This window comes from Somniosus microcephalus, chromosome 5 (genome assembly GCF_052327205.1).
Source record: "Somniosus microcephalus isolate GS21.2 chromosome 5, FLI_Smic_1.0, whole genome shotgun sequence".
NCBI classification, from domain to species: Eukaryota; Metazoa; Chordata; class Chondrichthyes; order Squaliformes; family Somniosidae; genus Somniosus; species Somniosus microcephalus.
This window is the reverse complement of record NC_140991.1, coordinates 145,689,464-145,707,570: the sequence shown is the minus strand read 5'-3', so window position 1 is coordinate 145,707,570 and position 18,107 is coordinate 145,689,464. Positions and strand designations below refer to the sequence as shown.

At 43.7% G+C, this 18,107-nt stretch overlaps 1 protein-coding gene across 3 annotated transcripts in view; it reads left to right on the top strand.

Moving 5' to 3' along the window:
- The window catches only part of ngly2 (N-glycanase 2), a 334,241-nt gene that overhangs the window by 158,936 nt on the left and 157,198 nt on the right, over positions 1-18,107 (top strand). For all 3 annotated transcript variants that reach the window (XM_085988341.1, XM_085988340.1, XM_085988339.1), the window contains exon 7: positions 7,882-8,050. In XM_085988341.1, coding sequence (XP_085844467.1) covers positions 7,882-8,050 — 169 coding nt within the window. The remainder of the gene's footprint in view (positions 1-7,881; positions 8,051-18,107) is intronic.

Genomic DNA, 18,107 nt, shown 5'->3' with positions numbered 1-18,107 from the left:
CTTCTACCCATTTAGAGTCTTATTATTCAAGGAGTATGTGGCCTCCTTATTCTTCCCAATTGGTGTTGTCCACAAATTGAGAAATTGTACTTCTGAGTCCAAGTCGTTAATGTAAATTGTGAACAACAGTGGTCCCAGCACAGATCCCTATGGAACACCACTTCCCATCTTTTGCCAGTCTGAGGGGCTGCCCTTAACCTCTACTCTCTGTTTTCTGTTTTATAGCCAGTTTGTTATCCATTCTGCTTCTTGTCTCGACTCCACATGCTCTGACCTTAGTCATGAGTCTACTATGCTGTACCTTATTGAAGGCCTTTTGAAAATCCAAATATATTACATCTACTACATTACCCTTGTCTACTCTTTCTGTTACTACTTCAAAGAATTCAATAAGGTTGGTAAAGCATGACCTACCCATTTGAAATCCATGCTGACTATTCTTATATTTTCATTGTCAAATTTTTTGTCTTATAATACTCCTGTGAAGCACTTTGGGACATTAAAGGTGCTTTATAAATACAAGTTATTGTTGTTGTTGGGTTCTAGATGTTTTTCTATTTCATCTTTGAGTAAAAATTCCATTATCTTTCCTACCACCGTTAAGCTAACTGATCTATAGTTCCCTGGACTTGTTCTACCTTCCTTTTTAAATATAGGAATAACAGTCAGATTTTCAAAATGCTGAGAAGCATAGGTAATGGAAATGAAAGCAAGCCATTTAACTTGGTGTGTGAAATTAGAGGATACAGGCTCAAAATTTACCCTGCCTCAAGTAAAACTAGAAATTAGAAAAATTATCTGCAGCAGAGGAGTGCATATGTGGCGTAGTTTCCCAGCAAAAGTAGTTAATGATGTGTCAATTATCTGCTTTCAAAGAAAAGCAAAGAAACTATGTACAACTTTCCCTCAGGAAATTAAGTGCAGTAGAGTCCATTATAGCATCAGTTGTAATGTTTTACTTTCAACTGACTTTTAGTAGTATCTTTAAAAGTGAGAAGACCAATTGATAAAGCTGTTAAAAAAATAAATAAATAAATAAAATAAAAAAATAGGATCCTAGGTGTTATAAATAAGGGTATTTGGGAGTAAGTTTCTGTGGGGTTACCTGATTGTCTGCTGTAACTTCATCCAGGTCAACCATTAAAATTCTGCGCTCCAGGTCCTAGTAAGAGGAAATAAAAATACGAAGAAAGATTTGGAAAAATTGGGTCTTTTTATGTTAGAACAATGCTGATCATGGGGCAATATAATAGAAGTGTTTAAAATTATGCAAGAATGGAAGAGGGTAGCTAGAAGCAGAGTGTTCGCAGTAGTTAAGTGATCAAGAACTGGAGGGTGTGGATATAAGATTACGTGTAAGAGATTTAGAACAAAATTTAACTGAATACTTTGTTTTCTCTCCATTATTTAAGGAGATATAGTTTTCAGAGAAATTACAGTTTTCATTCAGATCATTATACTGCTACTTAGCAAGGTGAAGGGTGTAATTAAAACTCAAAATGGCTTTATAGACAGTAACAACATTATACAGCAGCAAAATTGGTCTATGAGTAATGTTCATTTGAGTAATACTGACATTTAACCCTCTATTATAAAATATAAAGCCTGTCATTAGTAATATGGCTAATTGGACATTGTTGTGTTATTTGCTAGTGGCAGCTTCCTGACTTACCTCTTAGCGCATTCAGCCCCAAATTACGTCACTTTATGTCCTCAACAGTATTGGTATTTGCTGTAGAGGTTATTCTTAAATTAATAGTTTATATTTGGCTTACTGCCACTTAAGCTATTAACTGGAATTACTAAAGGTAACAACTCAGGCTGAATTAAGCTACCTAGAAGGCACTACTCTTACATTAGGTGTTGCATCTAGAACTTAAAAAAAAAAAAAAAAAGTAAACTTTGTACACCTCCAGGAATAGCAAGACATAGTGAATAGTAGATTGATGGAGCTGGATTATCTTCAGTGCCAGTATTACTGGTGTTAACTCAGCAGGATGGGCTTTGTGACTGTCCGCCCAACTGCTTTCTCTACACCAGAGGGCTGTGGAGGCTCAGTCGTTGAGTCTATTCAAGACAGAGATCGATAGATTTTTGGATACTAAGGGAATCAAAGGATATGCAGATAGGGCGGGAAAGTGGTGTTGAGGTAGAAGGTCAGCCATGATCTTATTGAATGGCAGAGCAGGCTCGAAGGGCCTACTCCTGCTCCATGTTCTTATGTTCTTATGCTTTGCTGCTGATCCCAGCACATTTCCCAATGTCAGCCTAATTTGGATTCTTTTAGTGAACTCCTACTGCTGTTAATGTCGGCACTGGGGAGTCCGCCATGGGTCGGATGGAGAACCACTGCTGTTGCAGGCCTCATACTCCTGCAGCAGCTTACAGGGATCTGCTGCTACCTGAGCAGGAGGAGGAGTGCAGCATGTGATGCACTTGGCAAAATCTACTGGTAAGGAAGAGTGCATTGGTTGTTCTGCAATTGATTGTACTTACTGGGATTGACTTTAATTTGTTAAATGCCTTCTATTGGCCATAGCAACTCTGGACCTCAGTAAACTAATGATGTGCCTTGTTTTCTTTGTTGCTAAAGTCATTATGATGGAAAATATGATGCATGATGTCATTCCATCATTATTGTCTTATTTGAATATTTCTGCACACATTTGGCTGGGTGCCTCTGCCATCTGACATCACTTCTGGTGGAACAGACCACATTGAATCAAGGTCATAAATGGGGATGTTCGCTGATGGCTGCACAATGTTCAGTTCCACTCACAACTCCTCAGATAATGAAGCAGTCCATGCCCGCACGCAACAAGACCTGGACAACATTCAGGCTTGGGCTGATAAGTGGCAGGTAACAATCGCGCCACAGAAGTGCCAAGCAATGACTATCTCCAACAAGCGAGAGTCTAACCACTGCCCCTTGACATTCAATGGCATTACCATTGCCGAATCCCCCACCATCAACATCCTGGGGGTCACCATTGACCAGAAACTTAACTGGACCAGCCACATAAATACTGTGGCAACAAGAACAGGTCAGAGGCTAGGTATTCTGTGGCGAGTGTCTCATCTCCTGACTCCCCAAAGCCTTTCTACCATCTACAAGGCACAGGTAAGGAGTGTGATGGAATACTCTCCACTTGCCTGGATGAGTGCAGCTCCAACAACGCTCAACAAGTTTGACACCATCCAGGACAAAGCAGCCCGCTTGATTGGCACCCCATCTACCACCTTAAACATTCACTCCCTCCACCACCGACGTACCGTGGCTGCAGTGTGTACCATCTACAAGATGCACTGCAACAACTCGCCAAGGCTTCTTCGGCAGCACCTCCCAAACCCGCGACCTCTTCCACCTAGAAGGACAAGGGTAGCAGGCGCATGGGAACACCGCCACCTCCAAGTTCCCCTCCAAGTCACACACCATCCTGACTTAGAAGTATATCGCCGACCCTTCATCGTCGCTGGATCAAAATCCTGGAACAACCTAACAGCACTGTGGGAGTACCTTCAACACAAGGACTGCAGCAGTTCAAGAAGGTGGCTCACCACCACCTTCTCAAGGGCAATTAGGGATGGGCAATAAATGTTGGCCTTGTCAGCGATGCCCACATCCCATAAAAACCTGATGAAACACTACCCATAATTAGGCAGTATAAATGCAAGTTTTTTTTTAGTAATTCCTTGAAAAATCCTGCTCATAATTAGAATGCACACACAATACGAACATACGAAATTGACGGGCAGGAAAAGACCAGCTGCTCCATTAAGCCCGCCCCACACACCATGATCGCTGTAGCATCATGACTCGACACCTCCTGCTCCCCTGCCCCCCCCAGCAGCCATGTAGTCCCCTGGGACAGACAATTATACCGTTGATTTCATTGCGCTTCTTTGACTAAAATGATCAATTTTAAGGGTCATTTTAATGAATGTGGATGGTATGAACGTTAGTATAATATACTTTGAGTAAAATGTGAAATTCTCATATTCCCTTAAAATTAATAATGAGTAGACAGCATCCAGTAAATCACTTCAGAATAACTTTTCTGACAAGAGTAGGTCTTAACTTGACTATTTGCGACAGCAGATTTTAGAATCTAGTTGCCCAAACCAAAATGCTGCGTACATAGCATTTCCTGCTTTCGGGTTTCTGCAGATCAGCTCCTGGCTCCTCCAACGTGACAGCTCATTAAAATGAATTGAGCCACTATAGGATGCGCTGGCTTTGCCTTATCAATGATTTCACAGGAGGGACAAAGACCCAATATGGCGGGTCCCCTTTTGAGTAAGAAGTTTGACCTTTTTAAAAAAATATTTTGATGCGCTTTCAATGGACAATGTACTCCCCCAGACAATTCTTCTCCTTTCAGTTAGTAAGATTATGATGATATATAGAAAGAAGTATGGAAAGATTTGTAATCACAAGCTAGCTGAAATAGCTCACGAGGAGTGAAGTAATTAATAAGTTAATAGCATGTGTTACGGCATAAATCTTGTATCAAACATTTCTATATGGGATTTTGTATATTTATCTTTTATCAAGTTTGTTAATAAAATGATTTATGATAGAAAAATCAGTTGTTTCCCAGTCAAATTCAAAAAATAATTCAGTGTGGCTGAAGAACAGTGGCATTACCATTCAATGTTCCCACTCGGGCCCAGAAATTGTGCGCTGGGCCTTTTGGTGGCAGAATAGAACTTCTTCCCAAATGGGCGACCAGTGTCAGGACCTAGGGTCAGGACAGTTGCCTATTGCAGACCCGTACCTGAGCCATTTACAAAGTTGATGAGATAACTGCCCCCCCCCCGGGGTGATGGGTGAGCGGGACTTGGTCCGAGTTAGGACTCAAGCAGCAGCGTTTTGGATGACCTCGAGTTTATAGAGGGTAGAACGTGGGAGGCTGGCCAGGGGTGCGTTGGAATAGTCAAGTCTAGAGGTAACAAAGGCATGGATGAGGGTTTCAGCAGCAGATGAGCTGAGGCGGGGCGGAGTTGGGTGATGTTACAGAGGTGAAAATAGCTGGTCTCCGTGATGGCGAGGATATGTGGTCGAAAGCTCATCTCGGGGTCAAATACGACACCAAGGTTGCAAACAGTCTGGTTCAGCCTCAGACAGTTGCCAGGGAGAGGGATGAATTTGGTGGCTCAGGAACGGAGTTTGTGGCGGAGTTTATACAAACATATTTTTAAAATGTATAGAGTAAAAGCAGTTGGTCTGTCGAGTCTGTCCCATTTGGCCATGTTGCAACTAGTCAACACAACCCCCAATGCTCCCTACTCACCAGCAACCATATAATCTACCAGGAAAGGCAGAAACGCAGAACTTCTTTTTTAAAAAACAACGCTCGGCCAAATCAAGAGAATAAGAATTCTGAGAAATTCCTCTCCTACCACCAAAAGTGATTAAAAATGAGTTCCGGAAGATAACCATGAAGACAAGGTTCATGATCCCAGCATCCCGCTTACATTTATACACAACGATATCAGCCTCCTCCAGGAACTCTTCTTGCTCCCTTTTGAACGTTTGCAGCAAATCTGCACTGACTCCCTGTGCCGGCAACTTATTCCAAAGGTCAATGACGCGCTGTGAAAAAAAATTCTCCAAATATCTAACCTAATTCTATACTAATGTAACATATACACTGTCCCTCATTCTCCATAACTTATCTAATTCAAGTAATCACATGCACATAGTCTAGTCCTTTTATTATTTTAAATGCATCAATGAAGTCTACCTCAAGTCAACGCTTTTGTAGAGTCAAAAGACATAGCTCCCTGAGCCTAACATGATCACAAAGGGATTTTAAACTAGGTATTAATCTAGTGGCCTTCATCTGAATCTTTTCCAGGGCTACTACATCTCTCACCATGTGAGGGGACCAGAACTGGTCGCAGTATTCTAGATAAGGCTTAACCAAGGTCTTGTACAAGGATGCTATGATGCTCTTTGTTTTATATTGGATTGCGCGCAACCCCCTCCACCAGAATTTCTAACAGTGGCAAAAAAGGGGTGGAGTCTCAGCTTAACTAGATCCTGCCACAAATTCCACCCCCACCCATCCAGTTTGTTTTGTGGTCCCTGAGTTTTTAGCAATGAGTAGCACTGTTGAAGAATGAGCAATATGAAGGGAATATTGTACAAAAGCAGAAAAGAGAAGGAAGAAAGAGGAGCAAGCAGAAGGCTAATAGCCACTTTTGAAAGGTTGCAGTGGCATTGTAGACTGAAGGAAAATTGATAGTATAAGACATAGAATGGTTATTTTGTAGAAAGTTTGTAGAGGCACGGAATTGTAGCATAGGACCGCTGCAGGAAGAGGCAGTAGTTGGTGATTTTTTTTAAAATTATACATTTTGCTGATGGCTTGTATGTTTCTACTAATGGTGTTTTGCACTGTGTGTTTTTGCAGAATGTTAATTTTGAATTTAACGTCGGATGTGAACTAGCTGTTTTCACAAAAATGTTATGGAGGTTAATAGCTCACTTGAAACCCATTAATTGTCCTGAGGAAAAACAAGCTGTATAATTATGATCTGGTTTGTAGGAATATTATAATAGAGGGATAAATTATAATAGAGGGATAAATTATTTTCTTTGTAGATGAGGAAAGCGTTGTTCGAGATGCTACAAATGGAAAACCATCTGCCTGGAACTGTACAGCTGCCGAATACTGTTTAAGAAAGATGACACTCATCATATAAATACATATATTAGGCATAGTTTGCTTTTGATGGATCACTGTTTGGTGATATATAGGAGCTGCAGAAGAAAATATGTTAGTAATAAGAAATACAAAGAATCAGTCTATGTCCATCGTGCATACTTGGTGTGATTTTTTTTTTAGTCGAACCTTTAGTGTACCACTTTTTTATCAGAAAAAAACCAACAAAAAAGCCAATTATTTTTTCTGCCAGATTGTGACATAACTCATTGGGATAGAAATTGGTTATGGCCCATTTTCAACAACTGTGTATGCCTGAACTGGGAGGCCCAAAGCTTGCCCTAAATTGGGCATTGAGCCTCATTTCAATACTTATAAAGTTTCCCATTTCAAGGCGATCAACTTGGGCCGCTATTCTTACCAGCAGCGGCCCTCAGGTGAGTCCTGGTGTCGGTGGGGGCGGGGGTGGGTAAGGAAGTACAACAGCCAGGACGGGGATCGCAGGCAAGCAGAAATCCTCAGAAGTGCTGAAAAGCCGGATGGAGCAGAAATGCTCTTAAAGCAGCCCCTCAGTTGCATATGTATGGTGCCTAACATCTGTTTTAGGTGGCCGTCAGGATTGACTGGGAAACCATCCAACTCAATTTGGGGTCACATGCAGTTCAGGCGCCCTTGAAGCCCAGGAGACTGCTTTTTGGTGCAACAGGGTCTAATTCCTCCCCCATTTTTTCCCTGACTGGTTGGGTGGGAAGAGGGGACAGGGTGATGAGAGTATTTTTAAATTGAGTTCATATGTAGGGACAATAGTATGCAATGAAAGGAAGAAAGATTTTTCTTCAAATATGCAGTTGCGTAAGAGCTGTGAATCTTTCTTTGTATACTGGCATAGAGTATATCAAGACATTTCAAAACCATTCCCTGCATTTTGCCTTGTGGCAAGGAACAGTCTTTAAATTGTTCAGCTTATAAGCTTGTGCTTGCTAAAATCTTACTTTAATGACTTTTTGTATTCATTTACTTCATTTGTAATTGGCAAAATCATTTTCCTCCGTTGATGTAGTTTACATTTTTATGCTTGCTTCTCACCAGAGATATTTTTGATGCATTGAAACCACTAACATCAGTGAGAAGACCAACAAGTTGAAATTCAAATATAAAATGGGTGATGTTGACAAGTGATATTGAAGCATTCTTTCTGTTTTTTCCATAGACCTATCTTCATTTAACCATCTAGAACTTGATGCTTCATTGTCATGCCCTGGAACAAGAGATGAAACTTGTGCTCATTGGGATCACACAGTTGAGCTTTATGTGTGCTGTGTGCAGAACAGCTCGTACTGCAATCTTGAACTTGGAAGATGGATTACGCCATTCCGCAGGTAATCCAACATTTAATGTATGAATATTATTAGTGTAGTATGCAGTCACAGAATCAAAGCAAGTAGCACAGAAGGAGCAATTCAGCCCATCGCACCTAAATCGGTGCTTTCTCTTCAATTGGAGCTATTTGTTCTAATTCCATTTCCCCATATCCACTTATGCTCTTTATTTTGAAATACTTATCCAATTCCTTTTTAGACAGTTTTATAGTCACTGCTTCAGTAGTCACTTGCGGTACAGCATTGCTTGTTCTCTGTGAGAAAAGATTCTTCTGAATTCCCCTGCATTCATCTAGAGATAACCCTGAGCCTGTGCCTCATTGTCACCAATTCATCCACCTGTGGAAACAAACTTTCACTACTTACCCTCTCAGAACCTCTATTAGAGTTTCCCTTAATCTTCTCTGTTCTGCAGTAAAAGGGCCCAATTTTCCAAAACCCTTTTTCATAACTTTAACTTTTTATTCCTGGCATAATTTTAGTGAGTCTTCACTGTACCCTTTCCCTGGTTCTAATATCCTTCCTATAATGGGTGTTCAAAACTGCGTGCAATACTCCTGCAGCCTAACCAATGTCTGTACAAATGTGTGACTAAGATCTCAGGAATTTGAGCTCTGAAAGCAAAAAGATTTAATTATAGCTAAATTTATTACTTCACAAACCAAAAGAAATGCAGATTTGCAAATTAAATACAATTTGTTGCCAAGGAGACTGCATATTTTTAGTTAGACTTATTACTTAAGATGACTAAAACAGAGTGAATCTGTTAATTTTTCATACGGACATTGCAGGTCTCTTAGGAATTGCAAAGATTGCAAATAAACTTAGATACTGATGGGCTTTTTGTGTGTTTAGATGACGCTAAGGCAGGAAGGCTAAATTGTCTTTGGAATACTGGAGAGGTTCCAAACAGGCAAGTTATCATTCACTGATAACAGGAAAGAAAAGAGGGGAAACTGCAATGTTGCTTCCTGTCATTTGCATACAGATACGTTCATTCCAGAATACCGCTTGTTCCACAGAACTTTATTTTAATCCAAAAACATTGCAGAGTAGCACTACCAGTTGTGTTTACATTTCAATAAGTAAAATTATGTCAGAGCATGAAAAGTCTCTTAAACTTTGAAGTATTGGCAGCTTATTCTATGTAGCATTTCATTTATTTGTGTTGTCATTGTATATAGTATATATACAGTATATATTGGAACGTATAAAATTCTTACAGGACTTGACAGGGTAGATGCTGAGAGGCTATTTCCCCTGGCTGGAGAGCCTAGAACCAGGGGTCACAGTCTCAGTCCTAAATGATCGACCCCTTATTCTGAGAAGAGGAGAAAGTTCTTCGCTCAGAGGGTTGTGAATCTTTGGAATTCTCTACCCAGAGGCTTATGGATGCTCAGTTGTTGACTATATTCAAGACTAAAATCGATAGATTTTTTGGCACTAAGGGAATCAAGGATATGGAGTTAGATCGCAGATCAGCCATGATATTGTGGCGTACCGATCACAGAACGGACACAATCCGCTTTCCGGTCCGTAGACTATAAATCAGGTGTCATGCCTTTAAGAAGGATCACACCTTTAAGAAACTCGATCTGCAACATAGTTAAGCCCAGAGCGGGGGAGGAGGAGTCGAAGCTGTGCACTGAGGAAAGACGGTTGTACTTTGTGTAGTCTCTGACTCCATTTTGTGTTCAGCATGCAGCCTCAACAATTAAACCTTTTCTGTTGAACCTCTCCGAGTTCAGTATTTTTTGCTAGGAGTACGTAGACTCCTACAATATCATTGAATGGCGGAACAGGGAAGAGGGGCTGAATGGCCTACTCCTGTTCCTATGTTCCTAAAGGATATGGGGATCGGGCGAGCAGGTGGAGTTGATGTAGAAGTTGAGCCATGATCTTATTGAATGGCAGAGGTGGCTCGAGGGGCCATACGGCCTATTCCTGCTCCTATTTCTCATGTTCTTATAGTGGATACTTATCTATTTCTATTTAGATATCTATCTATTAATATATTAAAGATCTTACATCTGCACTTAGTTTCATTATAAATTCCTATGTCCGTGTTTGTAATGGAAACTGCTAATGTAAACTTGTCATACAGTTGATTACATGCTCCTCCCATAGGGGAGGGTGTAATTACAGGTCCAATTATGCCTTGGCCTCTAAACCTGCTTCACCTGAATACTTTATTCCTTGTGTGCAGTGCCATGGGAGATCGGCTAGTAATATACTGAAAACCTGGCGTCTGTGCGCACTTCCTAGCAACTTTTTCCATTATAAGTTCCTATGTCCACGCTTTAAAGAAAGAAAGAACTTGCTTTTATATAGCACCCTTTTCATCCTCAGGAGGTCACAAAGCACTTCGCAGGCAAGGAATTGCTTTTCAAGTGTAGTCATTGTTATTTAGTAGGCAAGTGCAGCAGTCAGTTTGCATAAAGTAGGGCTCTAGAAATAGCAATGCGATAAATGACTGGTTAATCTGCTTTTGGAGATGTCAATTGAGGAATAAATGTTGGTCAGGACACTGGGAGGACTCCCTGCTCTTCTTTGAATAGTGCCATGCGATCTTTTACATCCACCTCAACAGATGGACAGGGCCTTGGTTTGATGTCTCATCTAAAAGATTGCACCTCTGACAGTCAAAATATTATATAAAAGTAAAGACATAATATATGACTTTAAAATGGGGGAATGAGTTAGGTATGCACAGCCTGGACCAATTATGCCCCACCCCCTAACTCTGCTTCATCTAAAGACGACACTTGGTCTTGATTTCCCATGTGCAATGCCACGGGAGATCAACTAGTGTTAGTACAGTAACAATCTTGCATAGCAAGCAAACTTCCTGTCACAAACCATATTTCCTTTTGTCACATTTTTTGGTCAAACTTTTGTGCCAGCATTTACCATTGTAGGTATCGATGTCAATATTTCCTTTCAATTTTGCTATGTCAACTGTAAGGATGTTGTTGCCGGCTGCAATCATGAGGTAGCTCAGTGAAACAAGTTCCTGAGGTCTCTCTTCAATTCCATTGCCATCTTGTATTTTTTTTTTTAATACTTATGTTCATCAACTGACCATCGGCAATGCCACAGGCAATTTACTAGTATTATAAAAAATAAAGCCCGGAAATGAAAAACATCAGAAAATTCTTAGTTTTTTTGTTTGCAATACTGGAGAGGTTAATATCACACTTGAAATTGTTCAGCAAATTTCTTTAACACACCTAGGAGCATTGTTAATGTCCAGTTTGTAGATTGGGCAAGTGAATTGCTGTGCTGTTCCTGTTGTACCTCCATATTTATGTTGGTTTCTCCCAAATTGTGTCTGTACCTTGGACTCTTATTCACTAGTATTGAGTGTTTTTCAGCATGGATTTAAAATACTACGGTGAAGACCTAGCAAATATAGCCTTGGAAAAGTTAAGTCACTTTGCTGGTTGTTCATATGTGCTAGTTATTCTATGAATTATTTTCTAAGGCCTAGAAATTCAGTATAGCCACGCTTGGGGCACTACAGTCGGGCGTTCACTAAATTTTGCACCCGGCGCAACTTAGCGCCACCTTCGCCGATGTTCAGTTGCAACGCCCCAAGAGGTTGCTGCTGCGCTAAAGCAGGCGATGCACGACTCTCATTAGGCACTAAGCCGGCGATCCGGGGCGCTAACACCGAGGGCGGGTGCAGCGCAGGTGCGGCGAGTTGCTCATTGAGGGCAGACAGTCAGGCGCCGGTCAGCTCTTAAATGGGGAGGGTGGAATTGTTTGTCTGCCACGCCCTGCACACTGCAGCCCTAAAGCAAGGCCTGAACACTGCTGCTGGAACTGCTCCACGCCCAGGAGAATGGAGAAGGCCAGGGAGAGAGCGCAGTGCTTCGACGAGGGTGACCTGAGGGTGCTGGTTGGCGCAGTGGAGCGCAGGCGCCATGTCCTCTTCCCTGAGGGTGACAGGAGGCCGCTGCCCGCCGAATATCGGAAAGCCTGGAGGGAGGTGGCAAACAGGGTCACGTCCAACAAAATTTAATTAATTACATAGAATGGAGCAGGTGATGTGTTACTGTTGCGAGATGTGGGAGCCGGTGAACCCCATTGAGGCTCACGGTGATTACGTCTGTGACAAGTGTCTGCTGCTACAGGAACTCCAGCTCCGTGTTGATGAGCTGGAGTCTGAGCTTCAGACACTGCGACACATCAGGGAGGGGGAGAAGTACCTGGACTCTGTGTATCAGGAGGTGGTCACACCTATGAAGTTAATTAATTCAGATGTAGCCCATGGTCAGGGACAGGACGGTGTGACTACGATTGAGGCAGGTACGGGGATCCAGGAGGTAGAGCTGGAGGAGCCGCAGCCCTTGCTCTTGTCCAGCAGGTTCGAGACTCTTACTCCCTGTGGGGACGGGAGCAGGGACTGCAGGGAGGATGAGCAACCTGGCCACAGCACCGTGGAACGGGGGGCCATTCAAGAGGGGGGAGTAACTAGAATTGTTGTAGTGGTAGGGGATAGTATTATTAGGGGGATAGATAGAGTTCTCTGCAGCCGAGAGCGAGAGTCCCGAAGGCTGTGTTGCCTACCCGGTGCCAGGGTTAAGGACATCTCCTCTGGGCTGGAAAGAAACTTGCAGTGGGAGGGGGTGGATCCAGTTGTCGTGGTCCATGTTGGTACAAACGACGTAGATAGGACTAGGAAGCCGGTTCTGTTAAAGGAGTATGAACAGCTAGGGGTCAAATTAAAAAACAGAACCTCAAAGGTAATAATCTCTGGATTATTACCTGAGCCACGAGCGAATTTGGCTAGGACAAATAAAATAAGAGAGTTAAATGCGTGGCTCAAAGACTGGTGTGGGAGAAATGGGTTTTGCTTCCTGGGACACTGGCACCAGTACTGGGGCAGGAGGGAGCTGTTCCGTTGGGACGGGCTTCACTTGGCCAGTGCTGGGACTAGAGTCCTGGCGGATCATATAACTAGGGCTGTAGAGAGGGCTTTAAACTAACTAGTGGGGGGGGGAGGTTCCTAGAGAGCAAATAATAAAAATGACAACAGAGAAGGTCATAGACTTAGGTAGCAGTGGGGAAATTAAAAACCAGAGCGTGTCAGGAAGGGGCAGAAGGTATGGAGTAAAAGGTAAAGTAATAAAAAGGGCAAAAGCAGGAACTAAATGTCACAAAACTTATTTGAAAGTTCTCTATCTGAATGCACGTAGCATTCGTAACAAAATAGACGAGTTAATGGCACAAATAACTACATATGGGTATGATCTTGTGGCCATTACAGAAACATGGCTGCAGGGTGACAATGCCTGGGAATTAAACATATCAGGTTATTTAACGATCAGGAAGGACAGGCAGGAAGGAAGGGGAGGTGGGGTGGCTATGTTAATAAAGGAAGGAATCACTGCAATACAGAGAAATGATATTGGGTCAAAAGATCAGGATAATGAAACAGTTTGGGTGGAGGTAAGGAATAATAAGGGGAAAAAAACACTAGTGGCCGTAGTCTATAGGCCTCCGAACAGTTGCAACTCTGTTGGACGGAGTATCAATCAGGAAATAGTTGAGGCTTGTAATAAGGGAACATCTATAATTATGGGGGATTTTAACTATCATATTAATTGGACAAATCAAATTGGGCAGGGCTGCCTTGAGGATGAGTTAATTGAGTGTATTAGGGATGGGTTTCTTGAGCAGTATGTAACTGAACCGACCAGGGGGCAAGCAACCTTAGATCTGGTCCTGTGTAACGAGACAGGATTAATTAAAAATGTCCTAGTAAAGGATCCCCTTGGAATGAGTGACCATAACATGGTTGAATTCCATATTCAATTAGAGGGTGAGAAGGTTGGATCTCAAACAAGCGTGCTAAGCTTGAATAAAGGAGACTATGAAGGTATGAGAGCAGAATTGAGTAGAGTGGATTGGGAAAATAGATTAAAGGGTAAGACGATACATGATCAGTGGTGTACATTTAAGGAGTTATTTTACAACTTCCAAAAAAAATATATTCCACCGAGAAGAAAAGGGTGTAAAAGAAAAGACAGCCATCCGTGGCTAAGTAAAGAAATTAAGGATAGTATTCGACTAAAAACAAGGGCATATAAGGTAGCCAAATCTAGTGGGAGGATAGAGGATTGGGAAAACTTTAAAAGACAGCAAAAAATAACAAAAAGATTGATTAAGGGAAGATAGATTATGAAAGTAAATTAGCAAAAAATATAAAAACAGATAGTAAGAGTTTTATAGTTATGTAAAAAGAAAAAGGGTGGCTAAAGTACATGTTGGTCCCTTAGAGGATGAGACCGGGAAATTAATGGTGGGAAATATGGAGATGGCAAAAACACTGAATGAATATTTTGTATCAGTCTTTACAGTAGAAGACACTAAGAATATCCCAACACTGGACAAACAGGGGGCTATAGGGGGGGAGGAGCTAAACATGATCAAAATCACTAAGGAAGTGGTACTCGGTAAAATAATGGGACTCAAGGCAGATAAATCACCTAGACCTGATGGCTTACATCCTAGGGTCTTGAGGGAAGTGGCGGTAGGGATTGTGGATGCATTGGTAATAATTTTCCAAAACTCCCTGGACTCAGCAAAGGTCCCGGCAGACTGGAAAACTGCTAATGTAACACCCTTATTTAAAAAGGGCAGTAGACAGAAGGCTGGAAACTATAGACCGGTTAGCCTAACATCTGTGGTAGGTAAAATTTTGGAGTCCATTATTAAGGAGACAGTAACAGGACATTTGGATAATCATCATTTAATAGGACAAAGTCAGCATGGTTTTATGAAGGGGAAGTCATGTTTGACAAATTTGCTGGAGTTCTTTGAGGAAGTAACATATAGGGTGGATAAAGGGGAACCAGTGGACGTAGTGTATTTAGACTTCCAAAAAGCATTTGACAAGGTGCCACACAAAAGATTATTGCTTAAGATAAAAAATCACGGGATTGGGGGTAATATTCTGGCATGGATAGAGGATTGGCTATCTAACAGAAGGCAGAGAGTTGGGATAAATGGTTTATTCTCAGAATGGCAATCAGTAACTAGTGGTGTTCCGCAGGGGTCGGTGCTGGGTCCCCAACTCTTTACAATCTATATTAACGATTTTGAGGAGGGGACCGAGTGTAACATATCAAAGTTTGCAGATGATACTAAGATGGGAGGGAAAGTAGTGAGTGAGGAGGACATAAAAAACCTGCAAAGGGACATAGACAGGCTAAGTAAGTGGGCAGAGATTTGGCAGATGGAATACAATACTGGAAAATGTGAGGTTATGGACTTTGGCAGGAAAAATCGTAGAGCAAGCTATTATCTTAATGGTATTATCTTAATGGCAAGAAACTGGAAAGTACTGAAGTACAAAGGGATCTGGGGGTCCTGGTGCACGAAACTCAAAAGGTTAGTATGCAGGTGCAGCAAGTGATTAAGAAGGCCAATGGAATGTTGGCTTTCATTGCTCGGGGGATAGAATATAAAAATAGGGAGGTATTGCTTCAGTTGTACAAGGTATTGGTGAGACCGCACCTGGAATACTGCATACAGTTTTGGTGTCCATACTTAAGAAAAGACATACTTGCTCTCGAGTCAGTACAAAGAAGGTTCACTCGGTTAATCCCGGGGATGAGGGGATGGACATATGAGGAGAGGTTGAGTAGATTGGGACTCTACTCATTGGAGTTCAGAAGAATGAGAGGCGATCTTATTGAAACATATAAGATTGTGAAGGGGTTGGATCGGGTGGATGCGGGGAGGATGTTCCCGATGATGGGTGAAACTAGAACTAGGGGGCATAGTCTTAGAATAAGGGGCTGCTCTTTCAAAACTGAGATGAGGAGGAACTACTTCACTCAGGGTGGTAGGTCCATGGAATATGCTGCCCCAAAAAGCTGTAGAAGCTACATCATTACATAAATTTAAAATAGAAATAGACAGTTTCCTAGAAGTAAAGGGAATTAATGGTTACGGGGAGCGGGCAGGAATTTGGACATGAGTCTAGGTTCGGAGCGGACATGGCCCTGTGGGTAGCGGAGCGGGCCCAGGGGCAGTGTAGCCTGATCCTGTTCCTATTTCGTGTGTCTAATTCTTTTAGATTCAGGAGATGGTTCTGTGATAGTAGATTGGCGGTTAGGATCAGATCAGCCATGATCTTATTAAATGGCGGAGCAGGCTCGAGGGGCCGATTGTCCTACTCCTGCTCCTATTTCTTATGTTCTTATGACTGCAACCCAATGCCGGAAAAAATTCAACGACCTCACTTGGGTTGTCAGGGTGAGTACCCTTTCCAGTATCCTCCTCATCCCTGCATGTGCACCTCACTTTATGGCCAAAGGGACCTGAAAGCCCTAATGCCCAGACCTCATCCAGCAGCTATGGGACTGTCATGAAAAGCACTTGCACATTCAGGACTTTATACACTGTCAGGGCTATTCGACCATGGGAGGCAGTGCAGGCAAGATCAGGGCTTCACACTGTCAGGGCTATTCCACCATGGGAGGCAGTGCAGGCAAGATCAGGGCTTCACACTGTCAGGCTATTCCACCATGGGAGGCAGTGCAGGCAAGATCAGGGCTTCACACTGTCAGGGCTATTCCACCATGGGAGGCAGTGCAGGCAAGATCAGGGCTTGACACTGTCAGGGCAATTCCACCATGGGAGGCAGTGCAGGCAAGATCAGGGCTTGACACTGTCAGGGCTATTCCACCATGGGAGGCAGTGCAGGCAAGATCAGGGCTTCACACTGTTGGGGCTATTCCACCATGGGAGGCAGTGCAGGCAAGATCAGGGCTTGACACTGTCAGGGCTATTCCACCATGGGAGGCAGTGCAGGCAAGATTAGTGCTTCACACTGCACTTAGAGGCCGTCCTTTCTCTTGCAGGGCAAGCTGGCGCATAACAGAAGACAGCAGCGACAGACTGGGGGAGGCCGTCCTGACCTGAAACAGCTCAGCGACCTAGAGCAGTGAGTGGAGCGGATCATGGCAGGCCGGCTGATTGGCCCCGTCGCCACTGGAGATGCCGACCCTGTTCTGGGCACCAATGGTAAGGTCATCACCTTTTTGACCTCTCTCTTTCCACTTGCACCTCACACCAGCATCCTTTGCCACTATCGAACCAATGCAGTGCATAGCAGCACTCATGGCTCCCTCGCTGCTGCCCTGACCGCACTCTAAAGCAACTCTTGTGCCTCCCTGCTTTCAGATGGTGAATCGCCAGGTGAGGAGGAGGCCCCTCAAGCTGGCACTGTGTCGGAGTCAGACATAGAGGAGGAGGAAGAGGAAGCCGGCCCATCAGGGACACCCTCAGCCGAGGCAGCCCATGGCCATGATGGTGACACATCTTCCCTGGAGGGGAGCAGGGGGGAAGGGTCGGAGGAAAGTGAAGCTCCGGGGCCCAGCGGGCTGCAGCAACGCGGGAGGGGTGGGGAAGCTCGGCGGCCTTCTCCCCGGAGGGCGAGTGCGGCCTCCAGTCCTGCTACAGTGAGCGCAGAGGAGGTGCGGCTCCTAGCTGAAATGGGCGCCCAGGCTGAGCGCAGACACACTGAGCTCATGGCTGCAGTGGCAAGGATGCCTGACTCCATAGAGTCACTGGCAAGGAGTGTGCAGGAATTCGGGGCAGCACAGGCCAGGAGTCTGCAGCAATTCAGTGCAGCACAGGCCAGGAGTCTGCAGGACTTCGCGGCAGCACAGGCTAGGAGTCAGCAGGACTTCGCCGCATCACGGGCGGCTTCTAGCCAAGTGCTCAGTTGTGCCGTGCATTCACTGGCTGGTGTCATGCAGACACAGACCAGGGCCACACGGGCACTAACTGCTGCCACCCTCGCTGGATCGACCAGGCGTCGCCGGGGCACTCGCCGCGCCGCAGTAGCCCAGCAGTCTGTGCTTCAGCAGATTGCTGCGCATGCTGCAGTGCTGGCCCGTGCGAGTGCCAGTGTATCAGCCGACCAGGGAGTGCCTGTGCTCTGTCAGGTTGGCAGCATTCCTGCAGCCAACACTGTCACTCCTCCACTGCAGCTGCCACCAACCGTAGGACAGACTGCTGCCGTCCAAGCAGAGTTGGA